We start from the raw sequence: 17,466 nt of genomic DNA on the forward strand, positions 1-17,466 counted from the left end.
TCGCTCGCCACGTTCAAAATCATTTCTCTCTGCCGTAGGAATCGGGTCTGCCCCCTCATCAATTCAATTTCCCCGGCGTTGTTTAAAAAAAATAAATAACCATAAAGGGGAAAGCGTTTTCATTTGGCCTTTGCTTGTTTTGGAGATTAACTATCCTCCAGCCGATACTCCCTGTTCACGGACGGTGGAGGGGGAAACACATTACTGCGGACCAGATGGGAACATTCCACATGACCGGACCGATCAATCACCTCGGCGGGACGCAGGTGCGACACAGCCGCCGCGGCAACACGCCATTTCACAGCCTATCAGCCGCCAACACACGGTGACCAATCAATGGGCCCCTCAGGACCTGCGGGGAGGGGGGGCGAGGCGGGGAGAGAGGGGTGGTCCTCCAGGGGCCCTACTGGTTCATGGGTTCACGGCTGATGGCTTCATAATTACATGTCGGGGTCTCTCGACGACCGTTGCCGTAACGACCCTCCCGCGCATGCTAATGCTAATGGCACGGCGGAAGGCCGACGGGTTACAGCGGCACTCTCTGGCGTCTGCGCCGGCCCAGATCCGTGTCCTGACAGGAACACACGGGGGGGTAGAATATGATCTACACCAAACAGGAATGTGTTTAACAGGCGAAGGGAGGGACTGTTTTATGTCCCGGGGAGGATATCCCATTCAGCGAGATCAATGACAGCGCTGCTCTTTGTGCCACTTCAAAGTGTGCATGTCCAGACCTGGCATCCGACGGGGGCCAACTGGAGAGGGGGGGTTGGGTCATGAGAAAGGGGTTGGGAACTCAGAGCCGAAAGCTCTGTGGACAGATTCAGTTACGCATGATTGGCGGGTGGCCCAAGGACCCAAGGGCGAGGGGGAGTGGGGGGAGGGTGGGGGTGGCTCCAGCCCAAAAATATAAAGGCAAAGTAAACATCGTAATCATGCTGAATGGAGCAGAATTTCATTAAAGGGGACATACCGGATGAGAGGAAAACAATGGTGTGAGTGCCGTCTGTGTGCTATGTGTCTGTGTGCGTGTGTGTGTGTGTGTGTGTGTGTGTGTGTATGTGTGTGTGTGTGTGTGCATGTACGCATTTTTTGGGGCAGTTGCTGTGGAAACCTAATGCCATCTCTCTTCATTCAGACCGGCTCTGACGGGGGTTTGGTGGGTGTCGTGGGTTTGGATATCCCTGTGACCAGCCCAGCTTCCTGCTCCTGTTCAACAGCACGGCGCTCACACACGGCTCAGCTCCGTCCGCACACACACCCGTTACCCCCCTGCTCCAGTCAGGCTGGGGCCGTGAAACCCCCACCGACAGGACCGAGCGATGGAGGAGTGGAGGAGCAGGTAGAACTCCGGGAAACGGACAGATTAAAGACTGGAACGACACAGCGGTGCGCGCAAGCACCGTCCGCTAACGCACGCGCTCCGGTGCCCACATCCAATCACAGCGCAGCTGCCGACGGCTGGGTGGTGCAAAAGTGAATGAGAGAGTATGTGCAGAATAAAAGATGTAATATGAATGAACAGGACACAGTGGGGAATTAGCGCATAGCCTGGAGACGCACGCTGTGTGTGATAGTACTGAAGCTAACCCCTGCAGGTCGTATATTACACACACACACACACACAGTACAAACACACACACACACACACATACAGTACAAACACACACACACACACACACATACAGTACAAACACACACACGTAAATTCTGCACGTTCAAATCTAATGTGATAACAGTCAAGGTCATCAGGTCAATTAAATCACTTTATGAATCAGGCATAAGACTTAAAATATTAAATTTTAAAAGTATTTATTTTACTTTTTTGAGAAGAAAAAAACATAATTTAATTTCTGGAAATAAAAAGGTGCATGCTATCAGGTATCTGGGTAGGCTAATTAACTGTTACAAGGGTTAACAACAGATAAAAATACAGAATCATGTTTATGCCCCTGCAAAAAAATAGCGGTCTTAAGTTGTAAGCTACTGTTTGCTTGACGAGTGAAATTCTCTCACCCCATTGGTAAATCTCGAAATGAGACTTTCTCAGGTTTTTTTAATCTCATTTAGCAAAAAAGTAATAGAAATACGATTTTAAGACTAAATGTAATACTAAGGTACTTATTTTTAGTTTTTTGCAGTGTGCAACCACACTCTTCTTTTTAGAGAGAATGACCAGGGAAGGAAGAAAGGGAGGGAGGGAGGGAGAGAGAAAAGAGGAGGGAAAGAGGGAGATTACATTTTCAAATTGAAGATTTATATAAGTTTTATTTGTTTTTGTTTCCATTTACCCGAGTCCTTTTGTGAAGAGCCGTTCAGCGCTGCCCTGCCTTCCACTCCGAAGACCATCCGATTCCTAACAGCAGCGGAGGGAAGGGGGCGCAGGTATTCTGATGAATTCTGGGTAATGGACGCGGAATTATTGAATCCTGGGTAATTCTAACTTGGCTATCTCTCTCTAAAGTGAACCACAGGCAAACACACACACACGCGCACACACACATATGGGTGGAAGGAGTTTCAGAAATACACTTCAATTTACTCCAGCATTTACCCCCCGTGTACTGTCCTTCTGACTCCAGCTGCAGTGTTTAACTATTTGTGTTTAAATATTGTGTTTTTTTTAGTCTGCCCCAATGGCCTTGCCCCCTTGCTTAGTCAGGGCATAGCAAGGGCAGGGCCCAAGGAGTGATGGACACAGGGTGGGAGGAGCCAGGAGGGGCAGGGACCACTCTACCCAGAGAGGTGCAGGCAAAGTGGTCCAGGTTTTTCATGCTCTGCCAAGTCACAGAGCAGCAGCAGCCAGGTGGAACGCACAGCAAAAATGGCTGTGTAAACAAGCCTTATAGGCCTGTAATAAGACTTAAGATCTTTTTTCCCCTCTTAAGTAGAAAATATTTGCTTGTTTTAAATACGTTTTCTTATTCCATTGGCAAACCTTGAAATTAGTCAAACTGTCTTACCTCATAGGCAATATTTTCATCTTATTTAGCAAAAAAGTAAAAGAAATATGATTTTAAATCTCAATATAGGACAAAAATACTTGTTACTTTTTGTTTTTTGAAGTACAGCCAGGGAACAAACTGCAGCTGCTACTTTGTTCAGCTGCAGCTTCTGCATCACACAAGTAAAAGCCTTTACCGTTTCCAAGCATTCATCACTGTTTGTGTGAATACAGCATACACTCACCGAGCACTTTATTAGGTATTAGACTTATTTTCTTTACTTCAACTGCTGTAGCCTATTCACTTAAATTTATGATGCGTTGTGTGTTCAGAGATGCTCTTCTGCATACCACTGTTATAATGTGTGGTTATTTGCGTTACTGTCACCTTCCTATCAGATTTGACCAGTCTGGCCATTCTCCTCTGACGTCTCTCATTAACAAGGCGTTTCTGTCTGCAGAACTGCTGCTCACTGGATTATTATTATTTTTTGCACCATTCTTTGCAAACTCTAGAGACTAATGCGTGTGAAAATCCGAGGAGATCAGCAGTTTCTGAGATACTCAAACCAACTGAGATACTGCCACCAACAATCATTCCAGGGTCAAAGTAACTTAGATCACATTTTTTCCACATTCTGATGGTTGATGTGAACATTAACTGAAGCTCCTGACCCATATCTACATGATTGTATGCATTGCACAGCTGCCACCCAATTGGCTGATTAAATAATCACATGCATAAATGAAGTAAAAATGTTCCTAAAAAAGTGCTTGGTGAGTGTAGATACAGCATACATATGAAACCAACCTCACCTTAATGTAGGGTATAAACCGTGGGGTATGCTACATATTACCCTCTGAACAGACCTTGTTTTTTAGGGCGGCTGTGCTCCTGTGTGTGTGTGTGTGTGACTTCATTTTCAGCGAAGTGTCGACTGAGCTGGAGTGGAGCCACAGACCGCGGAGGAGACACTGAGAGAAGAGCCGTCCCCCTGCAGCTGCCCGGGCTAGCCGCCCGTCTGGAGAACAACACCCGACCGGGGGGAGTGAAACCAGATCGCCCCTGAGGAGGCTGGGAAACCGGCACAGAAAGGTGCCTGAGGGAGGCAGGGCCGGCTCGGGGCTTCTGGGCCTGAAACACAGAGCTGAAGACAGGGCCCAGAGGATCCGGGAGGACTCAATATCCCCGTCCAGGGATTGGACAAAAACAGGGGCGGAATTCTTCCTGTCAGGAGAGGGGTGTCGAGGGGATGCTAAGACTGCAGGAGAGGGACTGAAGGACTTGGAGCCACCGCCAGGGAGAACCGTCACATCATGATTCACCGTGAGGAGAGGGCCATTCCTCCGAGGAGGACAGCCACCTGGATGTGTGGACCTCCCAGCCCGACCTCCATTTTAACCCCGCGAAGCCTGGGGATTCCAGCACCTGCCCTGCCGATGGAGCCAGAGCGTCCGCCCTCTCACGTCCCGCACAAAGAGGAGTGGATAACAACCTCCATTTTAATCTAGTCAAAAATCTAAAAAGTATTGTGCGTACGGTTTACTCAATTACTAACAACTAGGGGCGACATGGCTCAGGCAGTAAGAACAGTCGGCAGTCGGACGGTTGCCGGTTCGATCCCCCGCCCGGGCTGTGTCGAAGTGTCCCTGAGCAAGACACCTAACCCCCAAATGCTCCTGACGAGCTGGTTGGCGCCTTGCATGGCAGCCAATCGCCGTCGGTGTGTGAGTGTGTGTATGAATGGGTGAATGAGAAGCATCAATTGTACTGCGCTTTGGATGAAGGCGCTATATAAATGCCAACCATTTACCATTTACCATATAGTGGCACTGGCATTCAGAAATACTAAGAATACACAGCCCTCAGAAACTCAGAAGAGAGTGTCAAACACCCAAAAAATCCTAAAAATGGATGCAGCGACCGCGGGACCCAGCGACCACTGGAATATAGTCCGGAAGTGCGTTTCAGGAGTGACGGCTAAACATCAGGTCAGATAAGGACAACGGACCGGGCACGCTCAACGATTACAAGGAGCTTCCAGTGAAACTGTGGGTATGTGTCTGATGATCCGGTTGCTCTTACGCCGTTGTTCTCTGTCTGCGACAGCACAAGTCTACGGTCTAACAAACATCAAAGCTGTCTCTGTGGAGGGATAGAGAAACAGAAGCGGTATGGGGGAGAGAGAGAGAGAGAGAAATAGATGTAGGCAAAAGAGACTGAATGAATGACAGAGAACAAGACGGAGAGAAAGAAGGATATAGAACAGTCTTCCATTGGTACCAACATAAAGACCAGGCCAGAGGCTGAATGAATTAATGAGTGAATGAGTGAGAGAATGCGGGAAAATGAGAATGAGAGAGACAGAATGAGAGAGAAAAGGCGAGAATGAGAGACAGAGATAAAGAGAGAGAACTGAGATGGAGAAAGGGCAGCCATCCCAACACCTGTGACCTGCGCTACCTTGCTAACAGTGTGCATACCTGAGCTGCACCTGGCCACAATCAGCCACAGCTGCCTGAGACGGGGAGGGAGAGGGGGGTCCCCGGGGAACAGGCGCGGAGCAGAATAAAAACACGTCAGCGAGCGGACACCTGCTTCAGCCCGGCGCGGCGGGGACGTTAACGTGATGTGGGATTTGGCACGCCACGATAAGCCTTGAGGAACAATTAAAACTGAAAAGGAGGGAGAACAAGTACAACTCGGGGCCTGAAAGAGATTGATTTTTTTCTCCCTGTCGCACAAAAGGCAGGGAAATGCATCTTGGCAGCGCTGCCGTCGTGCTCCTGTACAAAGAGACCCTGGGCTACGAGACGCCCGACACACTTTGCGTCGCCGCTAAATGACTGCGTAATTTAATTTCCTGGAAACCCATTAGGTTTCATCAAAAGGAGATGAAAAACAGACGAGAACAATTGTTCTGTGTGAGGAGAATTCATTTAAGCACAAAGAACAGAGAGCGCGAGACGTAGTAACTGCACTAAGTTTCACTGTAGGCAACAAACGAGGAGGAAAATTTCACCATTTAGCGCAGAGCTCCTTATTCTTCCAAGGCAATACTCCAGCAACACAAACATTTACACAATATATTGAAGTATTTCATGCTTTAGAAATTTGCCTAATGTATTCATCTCCATTATTTTAAAGAAGAAAGCTTTTCGATGATAAATGACTCCCTAGTGGTGACCTGTTTGAGACGCTCAACTGCAGTGCAGTCACATATAGCTCCTATGGACCAGATGCTATGTAGATCTCCACAGTGCCGACAGTGTGTGATATATAATCGGCCGTGGGGAGCAACAGCCACGGAGGGCTCCATCCAGTGGAGCAGCCCCACACGTTAAGCCCAGTGTACAGTCCAGCGACAGAGTGTCGTTCAGCTGCAATTGCAGAACGTTCAAGAAAGTTCTATTGTTGCCTGAAGGTCACTATAGCTGTGGTCACTATCCCTGGCAAAAATGATTAATGTACTCCAGTGGCCCAGACTATGAACCAAATGACATCCATTTCATGTTGTCGGTGGCGGCGACACTGTCGCTGGGCTTTAGCAGCTCCCAGGCCCTCCCAGGCCCTCCCTCACAGCGCCCGTCAGAGCTGGAGTCATGGCAGGTGTGTGAGGAGATGGGCATGTTGTGTTTTTGGGGACACAATACTCGCCGTTATCATTTATAGACACAATGGATGTATTCCAAAAGTGACACTAGACTTAAATGTAAGGACAAATGTAAGGTCTTGCCCATGTTTGCTTGGTGCGTCATATAACCTGCTAACTGGAAAATAACTACTCTGCAAGAAACACTCAACAAGTATTTTAGTCTTATATTTAGACCTCAATTATTCTTTCTTTTACTTTTACTTTTTGCTAAATAGTGCAACAATATTGCCTATGACTCATTACAAGATTTGCCAATGGGGTAAGAAAATGTAACTTGCCAAGCTTAAAACAAGCTAAGGTCCAAAAGCCAGCCAATCCAGACAGGTAGATAAACAAAGTCGAAATCCAAAAGCACAAACCGGTAAATCAAAGAGAGTCCAAACACAGCGGGTCAAAAACGTACCGACGGGAAATCCAGGAAACGGTGGTCGAAAACAAAACAGGTTGATACAAACGTTACAAAGGTCAAAAGAAAATAACGCTGGAAAGCAAGGCAGAAGCACATGACAACCTGGCAACCAAATACAGAAACAGAAAGGTTTAAATACATCACTAATAAAACATAACACATAAAACAGGTGAGTAGAAACACAGGCGACAGGAAGGAAGTACATATATGGAGCAGGAGGCGGAGACACTAACAGAACACAGACGAAACGAATGAATGAGGGGAAATGACACGGAAAAAAGACTACAGTGGCCACAGAGGGAAATAGGCCAAAACACTGATCAGAAAACACAGATCATGACACTTAAGACATACTCTTTCGCAGTGTACATGTAAAGCTATCCAAAGTGACAAACAGCAAACTAGAAAAACAAGCAGTAAAAAAACACGTCCACTAAATTTCTCTTTTATATTAATTCTGCCCAGCTTGTATCTATGTATTTTTCCTCGTTGCTTTGTCTGACCTATATAGAATGCCCAAATCGACTTACATGAACCAAGACACAAACACACGCCTTCAGGCAGACAGGAAGACAGAAACCTTGCTGCGGGATCTTCCCGCGCAGGGTGAAGGGTCACATTAGATCTGTTTATCAGGCTGTTGGTTGGGGCTTGCCACTCGGTCCTGGGCCTGTTGTGTGGATTCGGTGCCACTGCCAGTGACACCTCATGGGAGCGTACCTTTGCCTGAGCCGTGACGGAAATGGTTTCTGGGGTAACGCGACGGCCTGGGGACTGACCAGAACAGACCCCCCCGCGGTCACACGGGTATAGAGGCAGAGAGAGAGCCCATCTGTCTGCAGACCTGCCCTCCCCTGCTGCGTAAGTCCCATCTTAATAGATTTCATCTGCCTGGAGATATCATGAGCGTTTAAGAGCCTTTTAAGTGATCCCTGGGACCGTAATTAACTCCGAGGAGGGAAGGGAGGCTGCCGCACTGAAGATCTGCTGAGGAGCACTAGGACTTCATTTTTACAGAAACACCAATGATGTCATGTACTGCAAAAACCCCAAAAACAACTATTTTAGTCTTACACTTGAAACATAAAATCTTATTTATTTTACAGTTTTGCTGAATAAAAACAAAAATATTGCCAATGAGGTAAGACAGTTTGACTCATTTCAAGATTTGCCAATGGAATAAAATTTCACTTATTTTCGACTCAAGCAAAAAAAAAAAAAAGAGCTTAAGACTAAAACGCTTCTTAAGATGGCCACTTTCGCAGCGTACGCACTGTTTCTGCTGCTCCGTTGCAAAATGAGGCAGCCAGGTACACCAAGGAGGTCAGACAGTTTCACCCATTTCAAGATTTTCCAATAAGAAAATTTCACTCAACTTTCTGCAGCGTGAGCACAGCGTCAGTTGCTTTGTTACAAAATCAAAGCATGGAATGAGATATGAACAGCATTTCAGAGTTTTTGTTGCTGTCTTTGGGGGTGGCGTTTCTGAAAGTATTACCTCAAATGTGAAAATGAATAGTTTATTTTACATCAGAGCATGGTATGCTAAGTGTTATAACCTGCTAGCTTTCCTACAGCAGACACCCATGAGGCCAATGGTAAGCGTTCTCATTTCTGCTTGCCCCTGAAAACCCAGCGCCCTTTCAGCTTTTCTCTCTGTCCCTCTTTCACACACACACACACACGCATTCACCTCACAATAAGTAATACCACAATAACAGCTCATCTCTCTCAGCCTCTCTCTCTCACACTCACACACTGACACATGCAAACACTGTACACAAACACACACCTGCACACACACACACACACACACACATGCATACACCTTCTCCTTGTTCAGAAGGAAAACCAGACCGCCATGAAAGTTGCAGCCTTGAGCACACAGGGCTAGCTAATTGCAGAAGAGACAGATTCTGGCTGTTCCCCATTTCTTTCTGAAGGGGACTGTTATACACTGTGATTACATTACAGGGGAGATTTTCAGTTATAGCTGTCAGAGTTGACAGGTGGAGTAATACGTCTATGGCTGCGATAGGAACAATTACGAAAATAAGTCAGTTATTGAATCTTGAGAAAGAAAGAGAAACAATGGGAGCAAGGACACGGACAACTTTTGCAGGATTACTTTTTCCAAGATGAAGAATACAGCACCTGAACCAAAAAACAGCTATTTTGGGGGGGGGGGGGGGGGTCAGATCATTCACAGCAATGAGGCCTTTCAACTGACTGTCCACAACAGCCAATGTCACAGTACTCAAGTGATTAGCACATTAAGAGAAGGGAATGAATATGATCAGAAAAACGAGAGCGCTGTATTCACAGCGACTACAACCGGCCTGTTATACACCATGAAACACACTGGGAGCCTCTGCTCACTGCACAGGGCTACACAGGGTCATCTTTCAATGCACAACATGATCTTTACCTCCTCAATAATGCATTAAATACTGAATTGCCCCCAGGAGCAATATGGGTTTATGAGCCTTGCTCAAAAGTCCAACAGCTGCACTGATCTGACTGCGGCTACACTGGGACTTGAAGCACCAACCTTCCAGGTCCCAGTCAATCGCCTTAGCCACAAGAACATAGGCTGTCCTAAGTATCAATGTGAATGAGTTTGACCAGTAAACACTGCAAACAGTGCATACTCTAGGTGAGATTAATAATCTGTGATCGCTTTGTTGTTCAGCCTAAAACTGGATTAAGTTTTATCGAACCGGCTTCAGACAATGCATCAGAGTACTCTTTCCATCGGAAAGACATTTGAATGCATTCGATTAGCATTTTACCTTTTTAGATAGAGAGAAAACCAGCTAACACAAAGCACCTCAAAGTCCTGGTTTACAAATAAGGTGCTTTTCGTACCCATTTAACATTCTCCAAGAGGGTCCTCATGAAATATTATGTATTATTATGATTATGATGATAAAGTAGAAAGATGCTAAATTAAAAAAACTAAGATACACTACAGAGAGCGAGGAGGAGGGCTCAGGTAACTCAGGCCGCGTGACACGTGCTGTCCCACAAAGCCCGGCTCCCGTGCCTGGGGGGTGGGGGGTGGTTGGGGTGGGGGGGATAAGAGGATTGGAGCTGTGCTGGGACACGTGGCACATGGACCGGCTGACCCCTGGCCCGCGCTGACACAGTAACGACCCTCCCCCCAAATCCCCGGCCCCCAGCTTTGATGGACAGGCTCGGGGAGGAGGGAGGGGCTGGTGTCATGGGTAACCACTCAGAGGCTGGGCAACGCTCCAGGATAATCCCGTCTCCTCAAACAGGAACTGACAGGTTTTCACCCGGGAGAGAAAGACTGGAAGCGCAGGAACGAGACGGCGCATTGACTCAATTTTATCGTTTGTATCCACACACATAATTATCACACTTAAAAATGTCAGAGCTACAAGAGGTGGGGCACATTCTCATCCTCTTATTTACCGCTCTGCTGTCTTTGTGAAATTAGTCTGTTTTACGGGCGACTAATTTCCCCGCTTTTAAAGAAATATGTGGCTTTTCTAGTCCAAAGCCACAAGACAAGGTCTTTAAAGCAAACTACAATTCCTCCAGTCACACAGAACAGTACGGTTGTCCCAGTAATTAAAATATTGTCAAATAAGTGCTCATTACCAGCCATCTGCTTGGCACTCAAAAAAACTGAAAGAAGTTCATTATCGCACACAACGGCTGACCTTAAATAACCCCAAGCTGTTCTCAACATGCCGCGTATCATTTTGTTAAGATGATGTTGCTGGGCAACATTCTATTCTTTAAAGGTCCAATCAAAACCATGACATAAAATGTAAAAAAAATTAATGAACGCACAACATAATCAGGACAATGATGAGCAGGCTTTGCTTCCGCTAAGCACTTCTTAAGAGGAAAGATTTCTTATCTATGCGAAAGCTGATTTAGAATTTTTTTTTTTTTTTTCAAAAGTGGCACAAATGAGGTTTCTCGGTCATCACGGTCAGACCCCGTAACCGTGGGGACCAACGAAAGCAGCATTCTGAAATCCTCATTGACTGCCCCTTAACATATCGTGCCCTTGGAATTATAAGATTCTATCTGCGTTCTGAGTGATTTTGAGATATTGAGCTTCAAAGATACCAAAGTGAATGGGCTCCAAGCAGGTATAACCTTTTAAATTGTACATTTTTTCATACATATAAACATAATTTTGGCATAAAACAGCACACATATATGGAGTATCCTATAACATTGACATTATGATACCAACTAATGTTGTTAGGAATGTCAGGTAGAACCTTATAATTCTAAATCTTGATCTTAACCTGAAAGGGAGGGAGTGGGGGGGGGCACCTTCAAGTAGGAAATGATGACTGGTCTTTACTGCACAACCTACTAATGATACGCAACAGATCAATTTCAATGAAATCACATTTATGGTTGCTAATATTTTCTATTTTTTCCCTTGCAATCAGATCCCACGCACAATTAATACAGAGGAACAATGCATCCACTTCATTTTTCTCTTTAAAACTGTGGACCACCAGGATTTGGCTAATCCATTTAGATTACAGTGGCTCTGTCTTAAAACAGCCAGTGCTGAGATCACACTAAATTGGGTCACATAGGCTCGTTCCCACTGGAAACGGCACATGTACAACTGCAGTGCTTAATTGCATTACATCGCGGACACGTTCCACCTCTGTCATTCTGTAGTAAAACCTTAAAGACTTAATAAGGCTGCGAAGTGATTCCATGTAAATCTCAGATACCCCGGCAAACATTCCCTTGGAGTTCAACTACCAATCCAGGCTTCAGATAAGCAAAGGCAGTTTACATACAATCAGGGCATCTAATTCCCTGACACATCAACATCATTTCCATATTTTGCTACTTATTATGAGCATAATTAGATGCCAGAAAGAGGGAGAAGGAAGGCTACACCCCCTGCACGGTATGTGTACATACACACACACACACACACACACACATGCACACACACACGTGCACACACATACACACACACAGACACACGTGCACACACATACACACACACAGACACACACATACACATACACACCTATGAACACACACACACACACGTGCACACACATACACACACACAGACACACGTGCACACACATACACACACACACCCCTATGAACATGCACACGCACATAGACATGCACACACATACACATACACACCTATGAACACACACACACACACGTGCACACACATACACACACACAGACACACGTGCACACACATACACACACACACCCCTATGAACATGCACACGCACATAGACATGCACACACATACACATACACACCTATGAACACACACACACACACGTGCACACACATACACACACACAGACACACGTGCACACACATACACACACACACCCCTATGAACATGCACACGCACATAGACATGCACACACATACACATACACACCTATGAACACACACACACACACGTGCGCACACATACACACACACAGACACACGTGCACACACATACACACACACACCCCTATGAACATGCACACGCACATAGACATGCACAAACACACACATACACATACACACCTATGAACACACACACACACACGTGCACACACATACACACACACAGACACACGTGCACACACATACACACACACATACATACGCACAAACACACACATACACATACGCACCTATGAACACACACACATAGACATGCACAAACACACACACATGCACACACACGCACACGAATACACGCATTCATACACATACACCTATGAACACGGACATGGGTACACACACACGCACATAGACACGCACAAACACACACACATATACATATAAAAACACACACATACACATACACACACACACACATACACATACATATAAAAAAACACACACACACACACACACACATACATATAAAAACACACACACACACACACACACACATACATATAAAAACACACACACACACACACACACATACATATAAAAACACACACACACACACACATACATATAAAAAAACACACACACACACACACACACATACATATAAAAACACACACACACACACACACACACATAGTGTGGTCAGCAGCCAGAGAGATAACATTGTTTTAATCACCTTCTCTGCTCCGTTGTACACTAAGCGCCCTGCATAGCAACCGGTCTCCAGCGCGGTTCAACAATAGGCCCGGATTCACCCACACATTAAACTGTCATGACCCGAGAGGAGACAATGATGCCTACACTCAACACTCCAATAAATAACCTTCACCTGTCCTAATATTTCAATCACATGGAATAAATAAATATGTGATAATGATGACTGCGATTTTTTTCCCCTTCTCCCTCCACTCTGGTTTAACTCTGAACATTTCACTTAGTAGATCTGATTTAAATTCATTGTTTCTCGGGTGGAATAAAATTGAGAACTGAGTGTGAAAAGAAATGAGATGTTCAGTATGCCAAATGTGCAATTAGGAAATGGCAACGCCAAAAAGTATTACCTACGAGGCTTAATCTTCAGAATGATTTAGAAGTACACATTTCAGTTCTGGAAGGTTACCGTTGTGTAACTGAAACAGCACACAACTGGGTACAACTGGGTACAACTGCGTGTAAACAAGCGCTTTAGTCTCATAATAAGACTTAAGATCTTATTTTTTTTCCTCACATGCTTTAAGTAATGTTTGATTGACAAGTGAAATGTTCTCATACCATTGCCAAATATTTAAATGAGTCAAACTGTCTTACTGTAACTGTAATATTGGCAATATTTTTGTCTTAATAAAATAAATCAAGATTTTAAGTCTTTATTTAAGACTAAAATACTTTTTTGGTTCTTGCAGTGTATGAGAGCTAGTTCTTAATATTTGCTCAGTTGTTTTTGCACATTAGACATTCATTAGTTAGGTCAGTAAGTAGACCTAGAAATTAATATAACATTTAATTTCAGACAAGGTTATCTGAAAATGCTGATTTGGCTATTAAAGTTTCTAATAAACTTTGGCACATCTGTCGCCTTTGTTGTCCCAGCACCCCCCACCGCCCTCAACCTAAAATAATCCTGTCCGCCATCGCTGGTCACCGGAGATGCTCCTGACTGCAGGGAGCTGGTCTATTGTGATGGAAAACCGTCCTGATGGTGTGACTCTGAGCCCAGGGGAGGGGTCGGATTCTGAGGACTGTCACCCCGGGAGGAGAGGGACGGAGGGACGGAGGGAGGGAGGGAGGGAGGGAGGGAAGGAGGGAGAGACGGGGAAAGGAAGAAGGCCCCCGTGGGCGATGCCGCTCGACGGACAGAGAGAAAGAAGGGAAGGGGCCGGTCTTCTCGTTGACGAGCGTGGCCGTACTCACCCATGACGGCGGGGCTGAGGAAGGGCGTTGGGGACAGTCCTTCCTGGGCCGCTAATCGACCCGCGCTCAGCTGATCTCCGTAATGAGGGCCGTCTGCGAAGTCCTGGGGGAGAGAGCAGATCACACAGCATTAAACACCTTATTAGGCACCGTCGCTAATTCACTGCTATGACACCCCGCTCATTACCCAGAGCGGGAACGCAATCGGCCAACTGCAAAAAACAGTGCAAAATGTCATTTTATTGACTTTTTTGCTAAATAAGACCAAATATTGCCAATGAGGCAACACAGTTTGATTTGCCAATGAAAAAAAAAAAAAAAAAAAAAAAGCTATTTTATACTTCAGAGGGGAAAAAAATAAGATTCCTATTACAAGACTAAAAAGACTTGTTAAGACAGTCACTTTTTGCAGTGCATGTCTCATTGGCACCATTAAATTTACCTATTTGAATCTTTTCTGCTTGTATCCTGGAGGGGAGGGGGTAATTCCTGAAAGAGTAGGTAGTACAACATGGAGTAAACCACAGACTACACGCAACTCATTTCACATTGAAACAGCCACGCAGGTGAAGCTCCTCACTCTTCTGTGGGCGGAAGACCCCAAGCCTCCGAGATTTCTTTATTTTATAGTCTGCTAATTATATAATAATTGCAGAGTAAATACACCATTACTCCTGTAATTATTACTGTAGGTAACCACTTTGATTTCAGTGGTAAGTACTATGAAACAAAGTTATTAAGTACCATATGCAAGTACTAAGTGAATATGTTTTATAGCCTGTTTCATAGTACTTACCTCTGAAATCAAAATAGTTCCCTAATAACTACCTGGTACTTACTCAGTAAGTATTAGGTAACTAACAGGCTTAAAATAAAGTGCTACCGACTACAAAAAGACTACCATCAGGGAGCCTTTTTCTCGCCACTGTTTGAGGGTTTCTCTCCAAACTGGGAAGTTTTTACCTCATGGATTTGCTATTTGAGGGCTCAGGGCTGGTGTTTTCACTTGTGTTACTCCGTAAAGCCTCTCTGTGACAGTCTTCTGTGTGAAGAGCGCTTGTGATTTAATTGCACACTCGCGGTAGATACATTGACTCCAGCATGCAACAGACCTGAAAACCGCAGCAGGGTTTATTTATTTATTTATTTTAACGGCGGCGACATGCTGACAAACTCCCAGCAGCCCCCACTCTGACGAATGAAGGCAGCCGTCAATCACGCGTTTGCCCCGCTGCAGGCAGGCCACGGAGACACCACCCCCCCCCCCCCCCGACACATATCCCAGCATTCCCACCCCCGGACTCCACCTGCCTGCCTGACTTATAATCACACTAAGCAATTACACTCTCACTCTGTCACTAGATATTTAACATCCACATACACTCAGTGACCACTTCATTAGGTAGACCTGTAGACTAGCTTGTTAATGTAAATATTTCATCAGCCAATCATGTGGCAGCAATGCACATGTCATAAAAGCTGTTTTTCAGACGGAATGTCAGAACAGGGACGAAATGTGATCTAAGTTACTCTGACCGTGGAATAATTGTTGGTGCCAGACAGGGTGGTTTGAGTATCTCAGAAACTGCTGATCTCCTGGGGTTTTAACGCACAACAGCCTCTAGAGTTTGCAGAGACTGGTGCGAAAAACAAAAAACATCCAGTGAGCAGCAGTTCTACGGGCAAAAACGTGTTGTTAAGAGAGAGGTCAGAGGAGAAGGGTCAGACGGGTTGAAGCTGACAGGAAGGTGACAGTAACACAAATAACCACACATTACAACAGTGGTATGCAGAAGACACTCTGAACACACAAGGTGTTAAAACCTCTAAGTGGACAGGCTACAGCAGCAGAAGTCTAAAAAATAAGCATAATAAATACTTAATAAAGTGCTCACTGAGTGTATAGCACACAAAAATGACTTATAATCACACAGCAATTACCATCTCACTCAGTCACTAAATATTTAACCATCACATATAGCACACATACATTATTATTAGCATCATTATTGATTGTTAGCTAAAGATTAATAAAGGTATTCTGGAATAAATTCATAAATTACTGCACTCTTATCTATTATTATGGTTGTTATTATTGTTATTATTATTATTTCCTTACTATCAAATAAAATCATAGGGGCATCATCACAAAAAAACATGTCAATAAAACACATACACCATATACTGTAATGTACAGTATGTGTGAGTGAGTATGTGTGTGTGTGTGTGTGTGTGTGTGAGTGTGCAAACGTGTGTGCACGCACACACACACACACACACACAGTAACCCAAATACTCCCAAAGAGCCTGTGGCTTATGAAAACATCCTCTTTCCACTGCAGCTGAGCAATAGCCTTTCATGACAGCTATCTGCTCTGTGGCTTTGGTCTAAATATCGGTCACAGCGGGGTCTTTCACAACTCGCCGTCTCCTGCAATAAGATACCGTGGAGCTGTGCTAATCCCGGGCCCTGCACAAATCCACCCTCGCTCCACCACAAACGGTCCCAAAACTACATCAGCCCCAACCGACATGGGCCTGGAATTCTACCGCCATTTCCATCCAAACTCACAGCTTTTACGCTCAACATACTTATTTTATTATGAGCACACTTGTTTGTACAGAAAATGGAGGGTGGCGATGGAGAGAAGACAGTCTAGCGCAAAGCGGCTGTATGCGGTCCACAGAGATTGGGCCTTTTGTGTTTCTGCCAAGCCATTGTTTTGGCTAATAATGCGCTGACCCCATTCATTAAAAACAGCACCCCTGTGAGAGGAGCTAGCAGGAGAGCAGCAACGGCAAAAACAACGAGAACAATAAACAACAAACCCAGTCTCCACAAGGCCCTCACATCCTGAAAAAGCACACTTAAATCCATACATAGTACATTTTCTCTTCAGCGCAAAATGAAGAAAATGGAGAAAGTGTAAATTGCAGCTTAATCAGAATACTAATACTCTTTTCCGGCCGGCTTACAGCAAAAAGCCAAAAATAAGTCTGTCTAAACAAGTATCTTAGTCTTATATAACGTTTTTGCTAAATGAGACAAAACAACAGCCAATGAGGTGGGACAGTTTGACTCATTTCAAGATTCGCCAATGGGT

The 17,466-nt window shown here is 45.1% G+C and overlaps 1 protein-coding gene across 5 annotated transcripts in view; it reads right to left on the bottom strand.

The window, feature by feature from the left end:
• Nucleotides 1–17,466, bottom strand: part of LOC133130866 (transcription factor 12-like) — a 123,878-nt gene that overhangs the window by 64,979 nt on the left and 41,433 nt on the right. For all 5 annotated transcript variants that reach the window (XM_061245802.1, XM_061245801.1, XM_061245800.1 and 2 more), the window contains one exon: nt 14,363–14,465. In XM_061245802.1, coding sequence (XP_061101786.1) covers nt 14,363–14,465 — 103 coding nt within the window. The remainder of the gene's footprint in view (nt 1–14,362; nt 14,466–17,466) is intronic.

This window comes from Conger conger, chromosome 6 (assembly GCF_963514075.1).
Source record: "Conger conger chromosome 6, fConCon1.1, whole genome shotgun sequence".
Lineage (NCBI taxonomy): Eukaryota > Metazoa > Chordata > Actinopteri > Anguilliformes > Congridae > Conger > Conger conger.